At 54.0% G+C, this 19,754-nt stretch overlaps 1 protein-coding gene across 1 annotated transcript in view; it reads left to right on the top strand.

Annotated features, from left to right (window-relative positions):
- Nucleotides 1-5: 5 nt before the first annotated feature.
- AGAP1 (ArfGAP with GTPase domain, ankyrin repeat and PH domain 1) overlaps nucleotides 6-19,754 on the top strand; it is a gene marked incomplete at its 5' end in the record, with an annotated part of 529,501 nt that continues 509,752 nt past the window's right edge. Inside the window, one exon of the mRNA XM_077758421.1 lies at nucleotides 6-138. Coding sequence (XP_077614547.1) covers nucleotides 6-138 — 133 coding nt within the window. The remainder of the gene's footprint in view (nucleotides 139-19,754) is intronic.

Below are 19,754 nucleotides of genomic sequence, written 5' to 3'. Positions count from 1 at the left end.
ACTCGGCAGCCATCCGGGCCGAGATCCAGCGCTTCGAGTCGGTCCACCCCAACATCTACTCCATCTACGAGCTGCTGGAGCGCGTGGAAGAGCCGGTGCTGCAGAACCAGATCCGGGAGCACGTCATCGCCATCGAAGGTGAGGGCCGGGCCGCCACGGGGCTTCTGGAAAGCGCGGGGGAGCGGGCGCCCCCGGCGCGGCGGGGGGCGCGCGCGCGTGTGTGCGTGCGTGTGTACACANAGCGACCCGGCCGATGCCCGGGGGGCAGCCTGCGGGGTTGGTGCCGCCGGGCCCGTGACGGGGTCGCAGGCCAGGGCCGGGCGTCTTGCTAGAGGCTGGAGACGTTGTGAGAAGTGCCGCTGGGCTGGGGGTTCCGGCCCGCGTGTTTAGCTGGGACAGGGCCGCCCCCTTCGTGTTTTTGCCCCGACAGGCAGCCGAATGGAGCCCTTGCAGCCAGGGCTGTGTCATGTCTAGGTGCATGTCCACCTGCCTCTGTGCAAAGGCTGGCCCCGTAGAGTGTTTTCTCCCCCAAGTCCTGGGTCGTATTAGAAGAAGAGCTCTACCAGAAGGACAGGGGGTCGGTCCCTCAGCTTCTGGGTCTCCCTTTCACAGGCCCGGAGGCCCCTTACTCTCCCTGCTGGTCAGGCAAGGCTACCGGGGAGGTGCCGGGCTCTGCCTCTCCTGGGCCTGTGTTCTCTTGGGATTAGGGATGGCTCTTATTTCTCCCATACTAGGCTTCTGGGTTGTCTCCTTGCTCTGTCCGTCCGGCCCGACCAGAGCTACCTGGGGAGACAAGGTGGGCTGTCAGCGCGGAGTCCCACCCGGCCACGGCCACGCTCCATCAGCAGTTTTCCCCTCTGTCGGCTAGAGATTAGGTACAAGGGCTGCAGAGTGGGCGGCCCTACAGACTGTCCTAACCAAAGGCCACTAGGGCCGCTGTTGAGGAACATTGAGAATGTTCCAAGGCCTGGCAGGAGATTGTCCGGAAGCCTGGCTGCGGGCAGCCACCCAGCTCCCCTCCATCTGTGAGGGAATCGGCCACAGGAGGGCTTCGCTCTGGCACCGTGCGTTCCGCACGACTAACCCCAGAGCGGCTCGGTTTGACCCTTGGCCAGTTAGACGGGGAAGGTGGATGTCGTGGTGCTGATCATCGTGGCATTTGGCAGCCCCATGGACTTGAACAGTGTCCCGGCCAGGCTGCTGATTGGCCGGCGATATCCGCAGGGGACTCGCTAATTCCCCGCGAGGACCTGAGCGGTGCTCCAGCCAGGTGTGGGACCTGGCTGCCAGACCACACGGCCGCCTTGATGTCAGTTTAAGATGTTTGCAGATTCGTTGAAGAGGTGTAGTCTCCATGTACCTCCGCCAGGATTTATGGGAGGCTCTGGGGCCCACGTGCACCTGCTATGGCCTGGGTGATCCTGCTTGAAGGTCTTCCTCTGGAGGCAGAACCTGGCCCTGTGGTGGTCACAGTGAAAGGGGCACTTGCAGTGCCTGTTTCGCAGGTCTCTCTGCAGCTCTCTGGCTGCATGCACCGAAGTCTGATGAAACACCATGAAAGCCAGCCGCAAGTACTGAGCGCACCTGGCCGGGAGCAGAGACCTCTAGCCGAGTGATTCATGACGCCTTGTTTTCATTTCTCATTCTCGGAGCCGAGCTCTGGGGTCTCGAGCACTTCCAGCCAAGCATTCTTTCTAGCAAGACGATGTGGTTACCTTTTCCTTTTCGTTTCTTTCTTAAAAAAAAAAAAAATCTCGTGGTTCCTAGATGATGGTTTTTGATAGCTTGCTGTCTACCTTTGCCATGTGACAAGCTAAGCTCCTTCGTGGCTGGAATCCTTGTCATTTCTAATAAGACTCAGAATCCGTGAACGAATCCTAGTTGGGGCTTTGATGATGCCATTATTTTTCTGTTAGAAAAAGGAATGTCTTTTTTGCATTTGGCTGTTAACGAAGCTTAAGAACCGCTCAAATGCTCTTCTGTTCTTTGCATTATTATCAGCAAGGATACCACCTTTCATTTGTATAGAACTTTAGCAGAAATACTCTCGCATTCATAATCTCATTGTGTGACTGTAGCAGCGCTGTGAGAATGTGGGCCAGCTTCATTATCCTCGTGTGGTGAGGGATGGCCGTTCAAGGAGGGATAATGACCTCCTGCACATTTGACTGAGGTCATTCAAAGTCAGGTCTGAGCCAAAGGATCATTTGAATAGAGAGCCTAGGTCCCTAGGCTCCCAAAGCACCTTCCGCTGCCCCTTCTAACCGAAGGTCGGTTCGTTAGTGATAATGAGACGTTCTCCTCCCCTGTGCCAGTTGTAAGATACGGTTGTGATTTTACGTTTGTGTTGTTAACGTCTTGGGAGTGGAGAGGACTGCCCAGTTGTGGCAGGCCGGAGTTTTCACTATGAAAAGAACCCGGTGCGGAAACACTTGTGTGTAGTTGTGCAGGGTGTGGGGTCTTCGCTCCTGTTGAAACCAGGAGCATCGCTGTGGGGTACAGAGGCTGCACGTGTTGTTCCGGGGGGCCGCAGATGGAAGGGACCGGGTGCCTGGAGGAGCGGAGTTGAGTCACAACATACTCGGACCTGCCTGAGCGCCTTGCAGGGCAGGAGGGTATGATGGCGAAGTGGGAGTCTTTCGGAATTTTAAATCGAACCGTTTCCCATCAGGAAAGTATGTGCATATCATAGCAGGCAGTTTAAAAATCGTTTATTCCACCCAACAAACCAGTCTGCATTTCAGAGGATATCCAGCTAGGTCCCTGCCCCCCTTCCCCCCGCCGTGTGCACAACAGATACAACATTGGATTCATATCTACAGAGCTTCTTGGTGAACATATCGGGAGCACTTTTCAATGTTATGAAAAACTTTGGAGATACAATTTCTCAGCATAATCATCCAGCACTTGGCTGTGCCATAATTTATTTAAAATTTTCCCTGTTTTGTTTTTTTTTTGTGTGTGTTTTCAGGAAATTTTACTGTTGGTGTGAGGAGGGGCCTTGTCAAAGGGAACAATGTGTAGCTAGCACCCTTTCAAAGCTCATTTCGAAGTGATTGTAAGTGGGTCTGGATCGGAAAACTGCCTTGGTGATGGACTGAATTGTATGGATCTTACTGGAAAGAGCTCACCGAGGTTCCTGAATAAGACTGTTTGTGGGCATGGGAAACGTGATTCTGTTTTTGTTTTAGAATANAACATATCGGGAGCACTTTTCAATGTTATGAAAAACTTTGGAGATACAATTTCTCAGCATAATCATCCAGCACTTGGCTGTGCCATAATTTATTTAAAATTTTCCCTGTTTTGTTTTTTTTTTGTGTGTGTTTTCAGGAAATTTTACTGTTGGTGTGAGGAGGGGCCTTGTCAAAGGGAACAATGTGTATGTAGCTAGCACCCTTTCAAAGCTCATTTCGAAGTGACTGTAAGTGGGTCTGGATCGGAAAACTGTCTTGGTGATGGACTGAATTGTATGGATCTTACTGGAAAGAGCTCACCGAGGTTCCTGAATAAGACTGTTTGTGGGCATGGGAAACGTGATTCTGTTTTTGTTTTAGAATATTACTTTGTCCCAAAGAAGTCTATCTTTCCAATTTTTATTTCAGATTTAGAGATATTTATTTTTGTCTCCCAGCTCTCTGGATTTTAGGGAAGCATTGCTGGCTNGTGGCGCACTCTGAAATGTAGCTTGGAGCCTGGGTACTCTCCACACCCAGAAACGAGTCCAGGACCGGCTCTTCCCAGTGTGGACGACTGGTCAGGTTTTCCCCCTCTGGTTCTGTCTGGAGTTGATGGGGCTGAGGTCAATGAGCCAACTGCCTTTCTTGTTAAATAAAGCTTGTTCTCCTAGGGATAACGCCTCTATTAGCAATCGCGCATTGTAATTCCGCTTCCCAGTAGCCGAGCTGTGGTGGGGAAAGACACCACGCAGCCTGCTGAGCCAGGCCAGTGGTTGAGCCCCGAACCCGCTTGCACGCCTCCATCGTCACCAGGTGGTAGATTAGGGGGAACTGGGCTCCCCGCTGGCCTCGCCGCTGGCTACTGTGGCTTCCCCTTGAAGGCTTCGGGGAGGCACAGTGGCCCGGTCCTTACCCAGAGAGCTCTGCTCTGGTAAGGGTGCTTTGACAGAAGGCTTCTAGGGCTGAGCCCCGGCAAGGGGGGAGGGGGGCTGGGAAGGTGGGGTAAGGGACCACTTAATCCCATGGCCTGGCACAGTGCGACGTGCTTACCCTACGTCATCTCAGATCCCCGTGTGGCAGTTCTGGGATGCCGCCTCCGAGGCCCCGGAAGTGTGGGAAACTTGGCCCAGAGACTTGACCGGGGTTGGTGTGACCTCAGCGCTGGCTCTGTAGCGCCTTGGGAGACAGAAGTGGAGTCCCTGCTTCTTCGTGGCTTCCACGGCTGTGTGTGCCAACTGTCCCCAGCGCGTGTTCCCTTCGCCCAAGACGAGAAGGGTTTGAGAGGCTACAAATAACCAGAAGCATTGTGTTCTCTGCAAAGGTGTTTACCACGGCAAAACTTGGAAGAGTTGGTTTTCATATAGAAAACGATTTAATCTGGTTGCTGCAGGTGTAAGTGTCTGGGAACAAGCCCCTTCTTCCTGAGGTGGATGAGTGTAGTTTTTCTTTGCCAATATCCACTGTATTCGAAATGTTTCAAGTTGAATCACAAGGCGCAGGTATGGGGCCTTTTAGTTATTGATACAAATGTTGCAGTTTCTTCTTTAACAATTGCTCTCCCTCTGCGGCCTCTGAGTTAAATTGCTTACGTTACCAGCATCCAACTCCCTCCCAGTCCAGGCACCCCTTCCAGCTTGGCTCACGCCCGTGTCTCTCCTATGTCTCCCAGGCAGAATTCAGGCCGCCTGCTCTGTGTCCTGGGCTCTGTTTGGCTCATCTCCGGCCTGAAGGACTGGGAGCCTTTTGAGGGCAGAAATAAGGTCCTCTTCCTCCTCCTCCTCCTCCTCCTCCGTGATTCAGGAGGCCCAGGACGCATTTGCCAGAGGGGCTAACATCTTCTCTGGAGTTCGGGTCTTTTTGCCCCTCATTGGTTGTATAAATAGCGTTTATCCTCCGGCACAGGTTGAGGGTGTTTTGAAACCTGTCGCAGGAGTACAGATGTTAGGGCTGGGCACTTTTTTAAAAAAATGTTTGTTTATTTTTGAGAAAGGGAGAGACAGAGCATGAGCAGGGGAGGGTCAGAGAGAGAGGGAGACACAGAACGTGAAGCAGGCTCCAGGCTCTGAGCTGTCAGCACAGAGCCCGACGCACGGCTCGGACCTACAAACCGTGAGACCTGAGCCGAAGTCGGACGCTTAACCGACTGAGCCACCCAGGCGCCCCGGGCACCTTTCGGATATGAGGGGGGTTGGCTTGGGTGGAAACGTAACCAACTGTGTGTGATGTCTGGGGTGGAAATGAAATTTCTTTAGTGTGCGTAGGGGAAGGGGAGGATCTACTTGCTGAATCCTAACACCTTTTTCAGCCAGGCTATTTGCACAGGGTTGGTGTTTCTTTATTTTGGGGGTGAGAGAAGGTCAGACCCAGGCCGCCGACATAACGTACGGAGAGCTGAGGTTCTCCAAGTTGACTGTGCGGATTACATGGAGGGCTTGGGAAAGCAGATCGCTGGCCCCCAGCCCCCGTGTTTCTAGTTCTCTAGCTCTGGAGTGGGGCCCAAGAATGGGCTTTTCGAACGAGTTTCCAGAGGCTGCCAGTGCTACTGGTCCAGGGACCGCACGTTGAGAAGCCTCGCTGTGGATGGAAGAGCTCCAGCAGAAAGGGCCGTCGTCTTTGGACCCCGCTCTCCGAACTCCTTCTCTGTGGGTTCCAGGTGAGGCGAGGGAGCCAGGGACTTGCACAGGGTCACACAGCTTCCACGTAGTGGAGAAGGGCTTTTTTTTTTTTTTTTAAATAAATGTTTATTTATTTCTAGGAGACAGAGAGATAGCGTGAGCAGGGGAGGGTCAGAGAGAGAGGGAGTCACAGACTGAAACAGGCTCCAGGCTCTGAGCTGGCAGTCAGCACAGAGCCCGACGCGGGGCTCGAACCCACGAACCGCGAGATCATGACCTAAGCGAAAGTCAGACGCCTAACCAACTAAGCCACCCAGGCACCCCGAGAAGGGCTTTAAACACCGCTCCGAATGAATTCACGTTGACGTCCATGCTACCTCCTCAGTGCGGAGTGCCCTGTGAGGGGAGCGGTTGGATTGGGGAGGGGTTTGGACATCATCAAGGGGACCCTGCAGGGAGTTAGGACCAGCTGACGTCCCAGGCCCTTTAAGTTCTAGTCGGCTGTTGTGTGGACCTTCCTTCCTGTCGATACATCGCATGTGCTCCGGTGTCTGGTGTATTTAGATGGGCTTCCTCAGTACTCCCTTGTTCTGATAATTCGACAGAGGATACGATTTGTGATCGCTGGTTTGGGGCTACAGGAGCACTTCAGGGGAGGAGGAGAGCTGGGTGTTATTGGCAGCTTGGGGAGGGCCGTCGGGGAGCCTGAAGGAAGCGACTCAGAAGCGAGAAGCCCCGCAGCGGCTGTGGGAACCTTCGTGACCGAGCGCGTGGTGCTGTTACTACCACCACTGTTTTCTCCTCCCAGCGCAGGCTTTTTATTTTGTTAAGACTAAAATCCCTTAGTTTGCATCCTTTTTTCCCGCGTCCCCCGCAGGTGTTTATAGTTTGTGAGTCTCGCTCGGGCTTGTTTTAACTACTGATTTGATCTTGTCTCGTGTTTCTCAACATTCAAACAAACCCGTGCTCCCCACCCCCCTCCCCCTGACATCGCAGATCCTTTGAATCCTTTGCTTTAAGTGATTGAGTTTGGCAAAGCGGATCAAGCTTAGTTATTTTTAAAATCCACGGTTCGGGGGTTCTGATCTGGTGCTTAGCTGCATAATTCCTTCCCTTTGTTAAGTACCTTTCTCTGAGAAGCAAAATGCACTCTGCAGATGTTAATCTCCAATCTCTGCAGCATCTGCTATTTTTGTGCAGGGTACGGGGACAGGGCTCTGCGTGTGCGGGACAGCGGACACCCTTCTCCCGGGAGCTCTGTGCTCCTGAGGGCCTGACGGGGATTTTTGGTTCTTCTTCAGCGTGGAAAGCCTGCACGCAGGGCTGTGTGTGGACTGACTTACCCNTCTGATCTGGTGCTTAGCTGCATAATTCCTTCCCTTTGTTAAGTACCTTTCTCTGAGAAGCAAAATGCACTCTGCAGATGTTAATCTCCAATCTCTGCAGCATCTGCTATTTTTGTGCAGGGTACGGGGACAGGGCTCTGCGTGTGCGGGACAGCGGACACCCTTCTCCCGGGAGCTCTGTGCTCCTGAGGGCCTGACGGGATTTTTGGTTCTTCTTCAGCGTGGAAATCCTGCACGCAGGGCTGTGTGTGGACTGACTTACCTGAGATACAGGGATGACCCATCCAGAGCCAGGGCAGTTGGTCATCCCTGGGCTCCTGCTCACAGCTGACCAAGGCCAGAAAGGGGGTGTTTTGGTTGCCTCTGGGGCTTGCGAGGGAAGGCGAGCAAACACCACCCCTGCCAGAAGAGGTTGTTAATGGACCCTTTGAATAACCAGCCAAAGAGCTTGTCTGTGTACGAGGTCGGAACATTTTCCATAAAGAGCAGACTAAATATAGGCTTGAGGGTGGGGACCAGGGCCGGAGAGGGGCTGTCATCGCTTAGATATTGTTTCTTCCACTGGTGATCAGAACTCGCCACCGGCCCGGAACAGGTGGCCACCCTAAGCTGTCTGGGAACAGATTGGTGTTTTTGTTTAACCAGGGGCTCATTTGCAAATTTCACACTTCTCCCGCTGTTTGAGGGGGATTGTCTTTTTTTGGGCTGCAGTGTTGGAGTGTTTGTACAGTGTTTCTACACAAGCAACTGTCTCCTCTTTAAAACGGCTCATGCTCATGCCGTCTGGTTGTCATTAGCATTGTGGTTAGAAGCTGCTTTTTTATTTTTTATCTTTTAAGGGTGGGAAACACTTTTCATGGTTCTGGGAGAAGAATTCCAGATAATTACCGGCCATGTTCACGAACGACTTATGTTTGGTCTTAGAAATGTCAACATTCAACAGGCTCCTCGCAAATAGAACCGTGTTGATTTCCAGCTTAGGACACAGCCTTGCCAAAGCTTCTGTTACCATATTCTCCGATATTAGTCTTCAAGGGAGAGTAGCATCTTTGGGGGAAGTAAATTTAGTTGAAATTCAATGCATTTCACTCTAAAGGGACTTACCAAGAGTATTGGGAAAAGGAAGAAGTCAGAAAACTTTTTTTTTCTTGTTTTGTTTTTTGTTGTCAGTGCCTTCAACCAAACAAGACCCAACTTAGTTTCCTAACAGACTTTTTATTCCTTAAATGCAAGCTCAGAAGCATGCTGTCTGGTGAGGGTAGACGGTGGTCCTCAGCAAGATTTGGTAATGTAGGTAAGCTCATTACTTGCTTTTCTATTGAAGAATAAATTGATGTGGAGAGAGCCGATGGCCCTGAGGTTCAGCTGTTTGTGTTTCCAGTTGTCCTTTCTGTGGGGGAGAGCGGGCATATTTTCCAGGGAGGGCACTTCCGTAAGCCTGCCTGCCCACCCTTTGTTGCTGTTTTTAAGGACCTGGGGTGCTGCTGTGAGCTGTGATTTCGTCTCCTGTTCTAACAAGGCCCCTGGTAGCTAGGCTGGTGAACCTGATTTCAGACAAACAAACAAGAGCATTGTTTTAATTTCAGCATCAACAGTCAAGTCTGGGGCTCTGATTTCCCATGTGCTGTTGTTATTTCGAGTTCAGGATTGCCGGGATTGAGACCACTCTCAACTCCCTAATTTTTTGGAACTTTTTACTTTCTTACATAGCGCATAAATACAGAAAGATGCCCAAAGCATAAGGGGAGAAGTTTTCACAAACTGACCTCATGTGTGTAACCAGCATTCAGATCAAGAAACAGAAGGTGGTCGGCAAGGCAAGACCCATCTGTATTGCATGTAGTTAAAGGTCGCCTTTGTTTTTTTAATCTTTTCTACCATTGGTAGGCATTTGCGTAGTTTCCTACTTTCTGCTGGTACCACAGTGCCTCTGTGCACATTCTCGGGCCTGACTTTTGGTTCCTATCAGGTGCCTGGGAGTGGAGACCTGTGTCGTGTTACCTGTTCTCCCTGGTTGCACACAACCAATCATGAAGCCACTCTATCTGGTGGGGAGCCTCTATCTGGAGAGACCATTCATTGCTGTTCGAAGTTCATTACATGACACTCAGGTGGCTTAGATGCTGCGTATCCTCCTTTGATTTGTGTTCTTTCCATTGTTTAAGTGGCTAATAAATTTCCGGCTGTCTTAGACTTCAGGATTTTCTACAAACTGTTAAATCCTTGTGAGTTGAATAATTACAGCTCTGTAAATAGGGAGCTGCCTGAGTGAAATCCTTCACCAGGAAGTATGTTTCTTTAAAATGTGGATGGCACAGCTCCCCTGAGACCAGAGCGGGCCCCTTTCAGCTTTCCCTGGCTCTCGGCAAATCAGTAATCATTTGGGGTACTCTTTCCGGCCCAGCCCCCATTTCCCCACCTCCATCCTGGGTTTTAGATAACTTTTGGATCTGTGTTGGCGTTTGAAAGGAAACTCGTTTTCTACTCTGGGCCTGAACTGTTCTGTGGTCTTATAGTTAACGTGTTAGCACTACTCGGGGTCTGTTGTTTGTAGCAATTATGTGCCAGGCAGGAAAAAAACAAAAGCTAAGTGTTGCCAACTCCGTTATTCCCAAGGGGTTATTTTCTTTGTTCGTTCTGCCGCATCCTGGAGCTGCCCATCCCCCTTCACAGAGGCCACACTAACTGAGGCCAAACCTGGTAGCTCGAAGGGATGGAACGCGTGTGAGCTTCTCTAGTGGCTTCATACAAGCAAATGTTTATTTTGAGGGATGGGGGTGGGAGGGTTGTGTTTATCTTCCCCGTTTAGCATGGGGAGTGGCTAGTGCGAATCTATAGGCAAGATTTTATTGAGCACCTACAGTGTGGCAAAGGGGAGCTTTTCCATCTGAGCGGGGGAGGGTGTGCAGGATGCTCGACACCTGAGCCCTTCTCCCAGCTCGCTCCAGATCTCGCCCGGAGGCCACCGGGATACAAAGGGAGATCTCTGGCAGTTCCAGGCAGCCTGGGGAGAGGGAGGGCTGCCTCGGAGGGAGGGGATGGGATTAAACCCAACGTGGGAGCTGGGTAGGGATCAGGCGGTGGAGGGCTTTCTGGCTGGTGGGTAACAGGACGGAAACATCTGGACTGAATCCCCAGCTGCCAGAGAATTGAGGAGGCCGGAATGACGGAGGGGAGCCTTACAGGCCCCAGGGGGCAGGTCGGGTGCGCTTTGATTGGGCCGTGCAGACCCCTGATGATGGGTTTCTGTTTGGGGAGGGGAGCGCTTGATGCCCTGGGGTGGCTGTGCAGCCTTGAGGCCATGGTGGCCGCTGCAGTTGTGGGGAATGGCAGGGAGGGCTGGAGACTGGGAACCACCTCCAGGCTGTTGTGGGGGAGGGTGGGGGCCTGGGCAGGAAGGTGGGGACACAGAGAGAGGGTCCAAGGGATGCTCGTGGAGGTGCAGGCCAGAAGTCGCGTGGGAGCCGTAGGATGGAGGGAGAGGGGCCGCAGTCTGGGGTTTGATCCTGGGAACACAAGCGCAGGGCTGGGTGTGGGCATTCCATCTTTCCACGTCCCGAGGTTTGGGCGGGAGGTGCTTGGCTGTGCGTGGCAGTTCCCCGGGATTTGTGGAAGAGGGCCCTGTCCCTGTGGGGTCGGTTTGCATATGTAGATCAGGAGTCACCCTGTCTGTGGGACAGGCTGAGAGGCAGGCATCAGGAGCGTATCACGGCCCCTTCTTCCCCCTGTAGACGCGTAGCTGGGGTCCGAGGCAGGTGCACACGGGCCCCTTGTGGCAGGGCTGCTGTGCTGCTCTGTCCGGGAGCTGAGTCCGTCCACACGGGGACTCCTGTGACCCAGTTGTGGCTCACAGGCCCTGGACTGTGATGGCCCTTGAGACCCTGCTCATGTAGCCTGGCGTCTCCTGGCCAGAGCAGTGCAGAGTATATACCACGTGATGCTTGATGCGTGTCCATCTGTAGCTATATCCGTACCCCACGTCTGTGTCCATGTGTATCTGGTGGTGTTGGTAGTTTCCACTCAATGGCTTGAGTCCATAGACTTGTGGCGCCATGTGCCAGGACCGCAGAGGTGAACGTTGCCGTGTGTAAACCGGGCAGGCATGTGCTTTGGTCGGGATGCGTAGTGGGCTGGGCGAGCTAGAGGGGGTGCCGTGAAGAGGCTCAGGGGCTCCCAGAGGCTGCCCTGCTTGAGCCCCAGAAGGTGGGAAGCTAATGACATGGGGGAGGGGGTCGTTGACAGACGTGCATCGTCTGTATCAGCAGGAGGCTTTGGAAAACTCTCATCTTTGCCCAGAGGAATCTCACCGTCTTCACACAGGAAAGTTGGTTTCCATTTTTTCACTTAGAATATTTCAGTTTTGAGGCACCCGGGTGGCTCAGTTGGCTAAGCATCTGACTCCTGATTTCAGCTCAGGTCATGATCTCACGGTTCTTGGGTTTGAGCCCCGCATTGGGCTCTGGGCTGAGCACGCTTGAGATCCTCTCTCCCCCTGTCTCTCTGCCCCTCCCCTGCTCACATGCTCGCTCTCTCTCCCCCTTCCCCCCCACGCTTTTTCTCTCTCTCTCTAAATAAAAACCTTAAAAAAAGGAAAATTTCAGGTTTACCAGTGTTTCTCAACCTGTGCTTCTCTCTCTGATCATCTCATGCTGGGGAATAAAATACAAACGTTACTTCATCTCTTTCTGCCCATAGTCTAAGTCTAGAGGTTTTTTCTCTGCTTCAGACTCCCCAAGCCCCACATTCTTTCCCTAGACCCCCAGCTTGTCCAGGGGGTCCTGGGTGCTGCTGAAATCCTGGGCAGGTGTGGTTTGTGCATCTCCCCATAAGTCTCTGCCTCCCACCCCCCCCACCCCTGACGCCAAGTGAGGTCTGGATGTGCTGGCGTCGCAGCTTCTGAATGTGGTTCAGACTCCCAGGCTCCAGCGTGAGAGCCCATGTTCTTCTAGAATCCCCCCGTCTGCTCCTGATGGGATGCTGCGTGTGGGGCACTCAGAGTGTTCGTTTCGCAGACTGCGTGCTTGGGGATGGAAGAGGCCTGGAGTGCTGCGGTCTTCCTCATCTGGGAGATCGTCACCCAACCTCCCTGCCCCCTGACTTGTTGAGGTTGGTATCAGGGCACTTTGTGTCGAGTGGCATGTGGTAAGAGGTAGCAGGTCACAGATCGACGGAGCCATCACCCACCTGTGGGGTCCCAGGCACCCCTCTGGGTCTGCTGGGGGGGTATGCCACTAGTCTAGGGTCTCGGATTCATATAAACAAGGCATTTTGCTGCTAAGAGATGACATTTGCAGATTAACTGCAGCTCGAGGTGGTTCTCATTTCCTCCACATTCTGTGATGAGAATTTGGAAACACACAGAAGAGTTGAAGGAATGTGTAGAGGGAGCCATTCTGTTCCCATTGCCCTTGTTGCTCTGCTTGGTAATGTTGCGTATCTCTCCACCCATCTAGAGGGTTGCTATCTAGCTGCTTCTATAGGATGCAGAGGTTTCCAAGGCTGCGCCCAGTAGGGCTAGGAATCCAGAGGGTTTATGGAAACCGTGGCCGTCAAGGTGTCATGGCATCAAGTTCAGGTTCAGTGTCAGCACAGTGGGGGCAGGGTACTTACCAAGTGTGGGTCCCACGTGCAGGTGTCTCATTCTGCAGGCGAAGTTGGTTTCACTCGCACTTTGGAAGGACAGCCTTTTGTTGTGTTAATCTTGATTCAGTTTATTTTTTTTTAAGTTTGTTTATTTTGAGAGAGAGAGAGAGAGAGAGGGAGAAAAAGTGGAGGAGGGGTAGAGAGAAAGGGAGGGAGAGAATCCCAAGCAGGTTCCATGCCGTTAGCACGGAGCCCAATGTGGGGGTTGAACTCACGAACTATGAGATAATGACCTGAAGTGAAATCAAGTGGCAGGTACTTAATTGACTGAGCCACCGAGGCACCCCAGTCTTCATGTGAACCCAAAAGGAGACTTTGAACTGAACTCTGATTTGAGTCCTACGGCTCGATGTGCATGTTGGGAGGGCAGCCCCTCTTCCGGCCTCAGCGGGTTTGGGGGTAGGCGGCTCCGAGGACTGGGTTTAGACGTAGCCAATGTATTGATGCGCAGGATGGGCATTTTCTTGCTTACCTGGTTTATACCGTGGCTATTTCCCTGGACGTCATGACATCATGGCGGGTCACAGCCGTGGTGACTGGCCTGTGGCGCACAGACAGCCCGGGCCTCAGTGACGTGCCCTGGAGTTCTTGGCAAATGCGTGTCCCTTTGGGCCTCAGTTTCAGAGGCTGGAATCCACAGGATTGAACTGTGATCTCAAGGTCCCTCCTGTCTCTGCAGTGGCTGCGGCCACTGCATCGGTGGCTCTTCATTCCCCAAAATGACCGGGTCTGGTGGCGGTACGAGTGGGGCTGGGAGGGAGGGGAGGAGGCGGTCGGGTGGGCCGCCTGCCCTAGGGCCTCGTGCTCAGTTGCTTCCTCCGTAGTATCCCTGCCCCAGCAAACTCTGAGTGAGATTCCACTCAGGAGTGTAATACCCACCGGAGGGCAGGGAACGCGACCCAGTAGCACGTGGGGGAACCAGCGCCTGCCACGTGTCACACGGTGCGTCTGTGGAAGGCTCCCTTCTGACACGTGGGTGCGTGCAGACGTGAGCGGATGGAACCTCACCGATGATCATCTCCGACGTTCCGCACCCCCGGGCCCCCCATACCCAGAGTAGAAAGCAGGGGTGCAGCTGTGTGACCCGCTGCTGGTGTGTCACTGTCACCGTAACGAGCATATGGTAAGTGCTGCAGGTGTCATTGATGAGCCTCTCCCGTGTCTGACTTACATGGCAGGTTTTGAGGCAGATCCGAGCAATCTCATTAAGCTCTTAGTCACCTCCCGGTTCATGAGTTTTAGGGAGCAGCCTTCAGAATTGGGAGTCACCCCCGCCCCGAGTTGGGAGCTGAATTACAGTGTGATCCCTGTGTCTGCAGTGTTAATTGCAGTGTTAATTATAGAACCTGATTGGCCCCATATTCCTGTTCTGCAGAGCAGACTCAAACGGGGCCTGTCTTGTGGGCTGTCCGGGAGCCCGCGGTGACCTCACGGGGCTGGGTCTGTGGCCTCCTCCTCCTCCGCCCCCTGCAGCGCTGTCCGCATCCTGCCCGGAGCTGGCCCAGACCCCTCGGCCTCGGGGGTATTGAATCAGCAGATTCCTTCCCGAGCCTCTTGCGAGTCTCCCCCGCAGCCCTCGGCCGCTGCGTGCGTGTCACAGAGCCCTCTCCGGGTCGGCCCGGTCGGACCCACGGTCCCCTTCTCGGGACGTGAGCCTCTCCGCTCACCGCCCTGCCTTGGTCTGTAGGCTGCACTTCTGGTGGAACGGGCCGTGCGTCCAGAATCTCCAGCCGGCGCCCTGGCCTCCGTCCCCGTGTTGTCAGCGTCCTGTGTGCGGCGCCAGCAGGCCGGGAGCTGAGGGGGCTTGACGGCAGAACGTGCCCAGGTGGTCCCCTCTGTCCCTCCACGAGGGCTTGGTTCTGAAGGAAGGTGCTGGTGGCTCTGAGTGCCGCTCCCTCTCTCACAACTACCACCTTCCCTGCAGAGCGGGAGAAGTTAACCTTTGAACATGTCGTCTGCTGTGGGCCAGGGAAACTTGACTTCTTCCAGTTCCCTTTATGAAAGAACGTTCTAGTCTCGTTCATGGGTTACCATGGTGGAAGACGTTCCCAGAAAACTTGCCTGCACGTCTCATCGGGTGATTTCCGTAACGGCAGCGCACCTCCTAATGCTCGCTTGCTCCCCTCCGAGTACTGAAAAGCCTCTTGTTCCTGAGACTTTATCTTTTTTTTGAAATTTTATTTTTTTAACATTTATTCATTTTTGAGAGACCGAGAGAGACAGAGTGTGAGTGGGGGAGAGGCAGAGAGAGGGGGAGACCCAGAATCTGAAGCAGGCTCCAGGCCCCGAGCTGTCCGCACAGAGCCCGATGTGGGACTCGAACTCATGAACCGTGAGATCATGACCTGAGCCGAAATCGGACGTTTAACCGACTGAGCCACCCAGGCGCCCCCATCTGAGGCTTTATCTTAAAGGCCAGTTTGCAGGGATGAAGGGACGGCTGACTTGTCCACCCCGTGTCCACCACTCCCTGTTCATCCCTCCCTCTTCTCTCTTGTGTGTGTGTGTGTGTGTGCGCGCGTGCGCGCATGACCCTGAGAGCAGCCTTGGCAGCCTCAGCAGTGGCTTGTTCACAGGAAGGGTGGGCAGTGGAGAACTGTGTGGACTGTCTACACTGGCGTCTACACCTCCTCACACCAGAGCATAGTTCCCCACCCTGCTGCAACCACATGCTGATTCTGAAAACAACCCCCGCCGAAGAATTCTTTAGGAAGATACCGTGTAAAGCTCATTGTGGTGAACTTTTCCAGAAACTTGTGTTTGGAGGATCCATTTTCCATGGTTACTGTTACCTTGGCTTGTGTTACATAAGTCCTGTTAGATCCTGGGGTTTTTAGAGCTCGGGTTCCAGTATTTAAAAAACATGACTTAACCCGTGGTGGAGATGATACTGTCTTCTTGGGGTTTTCTGGACATAACAACAGGAATCGTAATCAGAAAGCTGAGTTTCTTTGACCGAGAGTTTCTCTGTTGGTTTGAAACCACGGCCCCGGGAACACTCCTGATGGGAAGCTGCGTCCGTGCGCAGGGCCGCCGAGCCTCGAGGCCACTGACGGAAGCCGAACGCTTACCCTTGTTTTCCCCAACCCGGGTCCTCGCTGGCCGGCTCCCCTCCACGCTCCACGGAGATGGGGACAAGGCGCTGGGCGGGCGGGACGTAAGACCGAGCCCCAGCCGGCTGCTGATGGAGTGTGCTAGTGTGTCTTCCTGGCTTCTTCTCTGTGAGCACTGTGATCTCGGGCTGGATTCTGTCTATGCTTCTTCCTGAGCTCAAGGGAATCTGGAGCTGGAACAGCCTCTCGTCGACTCTTTGTCCCTAGAGGCCGAGGCAGCCCGTCCTCCGTCCTGTGTGCGCTGGGCCGGCCCTCGGATCCCAGCCCTTCCCAGAGCTTCCTGCTCTTTCGTCGATTGGTGGTCGCTCGTGGTCGTTCCCCACGCCGCGCTTGCCTACCTGGAAAGCCCCACGCGGAGCAAGCAGCTGCCGGCTGGCAGGCGGCTGGTTCGTGGCCGTCACGAGCCGTGCTGTGTGCCAGGCCGGGCGCCTGTGCCGACTGGCCGAGCAGCCTCAGCGCCCTCCTTGCCCGGCGGTCCCATTCCAGGCGTCAGCTCCCCGTCCGCTTTTAGGAAGACGAGGCCGAAACAGCCGTCTGAGAACGCGGTGCGCCGTGTGGCCTCCGGGGGAAGGGAGGCTCACACGGCCGGGGCGGTGTGGGGGCCGGGGTCTCCCTGCCGACCTGGGCGCAGCTCTGTGCAGGCAGCCGGGCAGGCGGGTTTGCCTTGTAAATGACACCGTTGCCTGGAGGCGTCCCTGACAGCTGTTCCTGCTCTGGATTCCAGAAATTTCTATGAAACATTTCATGAACGCTCTCCCCGCTCCTTCCCTCTCCTTCACTTAACAAAACCCGTAATAATAGCGCCTGCCGTTTGGGACCCTGTGATAAGGGCTTAAACCTGCTTTGTGTCACTTGCCCGCACAGAGGTGGTAGAACCCTCACTTTACAGGTCAGGAGCCTGAGGCCTAGAGTTTAAAGCCTTGCCCAAACCCGCCCACACCCCGTAGGATTTGAACTCAGGAGTCACGGCCATGATGTTTTGTGAACACAAAGGAAACCTGTCAGATCAGCCCCAGGTCTGCAGGGGCCCCAGGGCCCCTCCCCCTTGGGACCCTCTTGCGTGTCCCAGTTTGTGATTCGAAGCTCATAGTCACACCTCGCCTTTTGAGTATGGCTGAGTTACTAAGAAGGCAGCAGCAGCTGGGTCACTCTTACTCCCTTGCTGAGGTTTGGTGGTGCCCGGGCTGACTGGCGGCTTTGATCGCCGGAGGAAGAGATAGCGGTGGCAAGCCGGCCCCTGCAGTGACGGGTTCTCCGTCTGGGACAGGGACGGTTTCCAAATGGCATGCCACTGAAACTTCACCTGGGCTCAGAAAATCTGCAGCACCTTTAATCCGGGTCGGTTGGAAGTACAACTCTTAAATTTAAGCCACTCGAATTATGTGACATTTTAATAATGGAGATGCCACAGTTAATTTTTAACATGTATAAATAGAAGTTACTTTTCCTCTGGGCTATAATTAGCATAATAGAGAGAAATTGATACCCTGAGAATGAAAGAGATTTGCCTGAGGTCACGCAAAGTGAGGTGGCTACGCTGGGGGGGCAGAACCGTGTGTGCCGTCCTGGTGCTGCTTTAAGAGGGGAGCAGAGCCCGGCACGCGATCTGCTTGTCCCCAAAGGTGTGGGTCAGGGGCGTCAGATGGCACCATCCCTCTTTCCGATCGGGCCTGGGCTGGAAAGCCAGCAGGGACTCACCCGGGTCGTGCGGTGGCTGACTTTGCAGGATGGGGTCCTCCGATTGCCCCCCACGGTCCCTCCCCACAGCATTCCTACAGCTTGGGCGTTCGGCGACCGTCTGGATTCCTGCCGTGTTCCAGGCCTGACTCCCCGCACCTTGCAGGGACCCCGGTGCTCCTGAGGGGCATTGGGAAGGCCGTGCCCCCCTTTCCTCCCCGGCACCGCAGCAGTGCAGTTTCCCAAGGGTACCCTGCACCCCCCTCCCCAGCCGGACAGCCCTCGTGCGCTTAGGCAGGACACCGACCCTCCCGCGATGGAACAGTTCCAGCAGTTTCCGTCAACGTCGCTGGTGAGTTTTACAGCACTGCTCCTTCTGCACGTGTTTTATTCAGTTCCAGAGAGTTCAGATTTACGTAGGAGACACTGCATGTATTGAAAGTTTACGATTTGATGAGTTTTGACAGAGCCACACACCCGCGAAACCACAGCCAGATTATTGAACACAACCGTCTCCCCATATAATTCCCTGTGCCCTTTGTGACCCGTCCCTCCCTCTGCCCCCATCTGCTTGCACTGATGTGCTTTCTGTCACGCTGTGTTAGTTTGCGTTTTCTAGAATTTAATAGAGATGCAGTGGTGCAGTAACAGACCCCTTCTACGCTAACTTCGTTCACTCACGGCAGTGAGTCTGAGGTTCCATCAGCTTGTTGGGAATATCAGGAGCATGTGTTCGTTGCTGGCCACGATTCCATCATGTGGACTCACTGCAGTTCACCCGTCTGGTGGACGCTGACTGTGCTGTGTGCGGGGTTTGGCGTTTACAGTTACAGCGCCATGCACAACCCGCGCTCAGCGCTTCACGTGCGCACGCGCTTTTGTGTCTCTCTACATTTATTTTTTATTAAGAAAATTTTTTCAAGTGTGTTTATTTTGAGGCAGAGACAGCACGAGTGGGGGAGGGGCAAAGAGAAAAGGATAGAGAATCCCAGACAGGCTCCAGGCTGCCACCACACATCCCGACTTGGGGCTTGAACTCACGGAACCACGAGATCATGACCTGAGCTGAAACTGAGTCAGATGCTCAACTGACTGAGCCACCTGGCTGCCCTGGGTGTGTATCTAACTTTTAAAGAACCGCCTGACTTTTCCAAATGTGTTGTTGAATCCCGTGCTCCCACCCTCAGTGTGAGGGTCCCCACTTAGGGGGTCAGGCTCAGCAGGCGCCTGGCAGTGACTGCTTGGGGGTAGCACCTGTCCTCAGAAAGAGGACATGCCATCCGCGTCTGGTGGCCTGGGAGGTGTCTTCTACTAACGNAGCAGCTGTGAACATTCACATTTATGTTTGTAAAAACCAGACCCATCTGGGTGCTTATAAGAGATTAAAAATTAAAAGCGTCTGGGCAGAGTCCACGAGCTGTCTCGCAGGTGCCTGCGTGGCACACACGAGGCGCAGGCGTTGGGGTGAGGCGGGTGGCAGGTGGTGCGCAGACATCGAGAGTCAGGTCTCCGCCCTCTGCATCTCCCTGGGACCCCCCGGCCTCCGTGTCCCTGCCTGTAACTCCCAGGTGTTTGGCCAAGATGGGTGGTTCTTAGTTGGGGGAGGGGGTAATGTTGCAGCGTTTGCGGAAATTTGTCACAACTTCGGGGCAGAGTGTTAGTGGCATCTGGTGGGTGGCAACCAGGGATGCTGTCCAAGCCCAGAGCAGCCCGCTCGCTACGCCTCTGCCTCTGCGGTTCCTCCCTGCCTCTCATCTGCGTGCAGAGCTCCGAGCTGACCGGCTGTGCCCAGCACCTGCCGCAGGTGTGTGTACCTGTGTGCTGGCTGGGACCGAGCACTTCTGCACAAGGAAGGNCCCCTGGATGTGACTTTTTCTCCCCTCCCGCCTCCTACTGCTGGAGAAGGCAAATTCCACCCAGGCTTTATGACTAACTGCCTGGCAGCCTGAGCTCGGGACAGTCTTAACGAACTTCTTTGTTGATTAACCTTTGCTTGGCTCAGGGAAATTACTCACGTGTCCTCTGGCCAAAGAGTAAAACTGGAAACTTCTATCTGTAAGTCTTCTTTGACAGCTCCACGTTCTGGAGAGCTCCTTTATTTATAGCGTGGGAAGAAAACCCTGCGTGATTTCCTCAGATAGTGGATTTTGCTTCTACAAAGTCTTTTTTTTTTTAATAATA

The sequence above is a fragment of the Crocuta crocuta genome, unplaced genomic scaffold (genome assembly GCF_008692635.1).
Source record: "Crocuta crocuta isolate KB4526 unplaced genomic scaffold, BGI_CrCroc_1.0 scaffold290, whole genome shotgun sequence".
In the NCBI taxonomy this organism is placed as follows: domain Eukaryota; kingdom Metazoa; phylum Chordata; class Mammalia; order Carnivora; family Hyaenidae; genus Crocuta; species Crocuta crocuta.
Note: the sequence above shows the minus strand (reverse complement) of the source record. Positions and strands in the feature narration are given on the sequence as shown.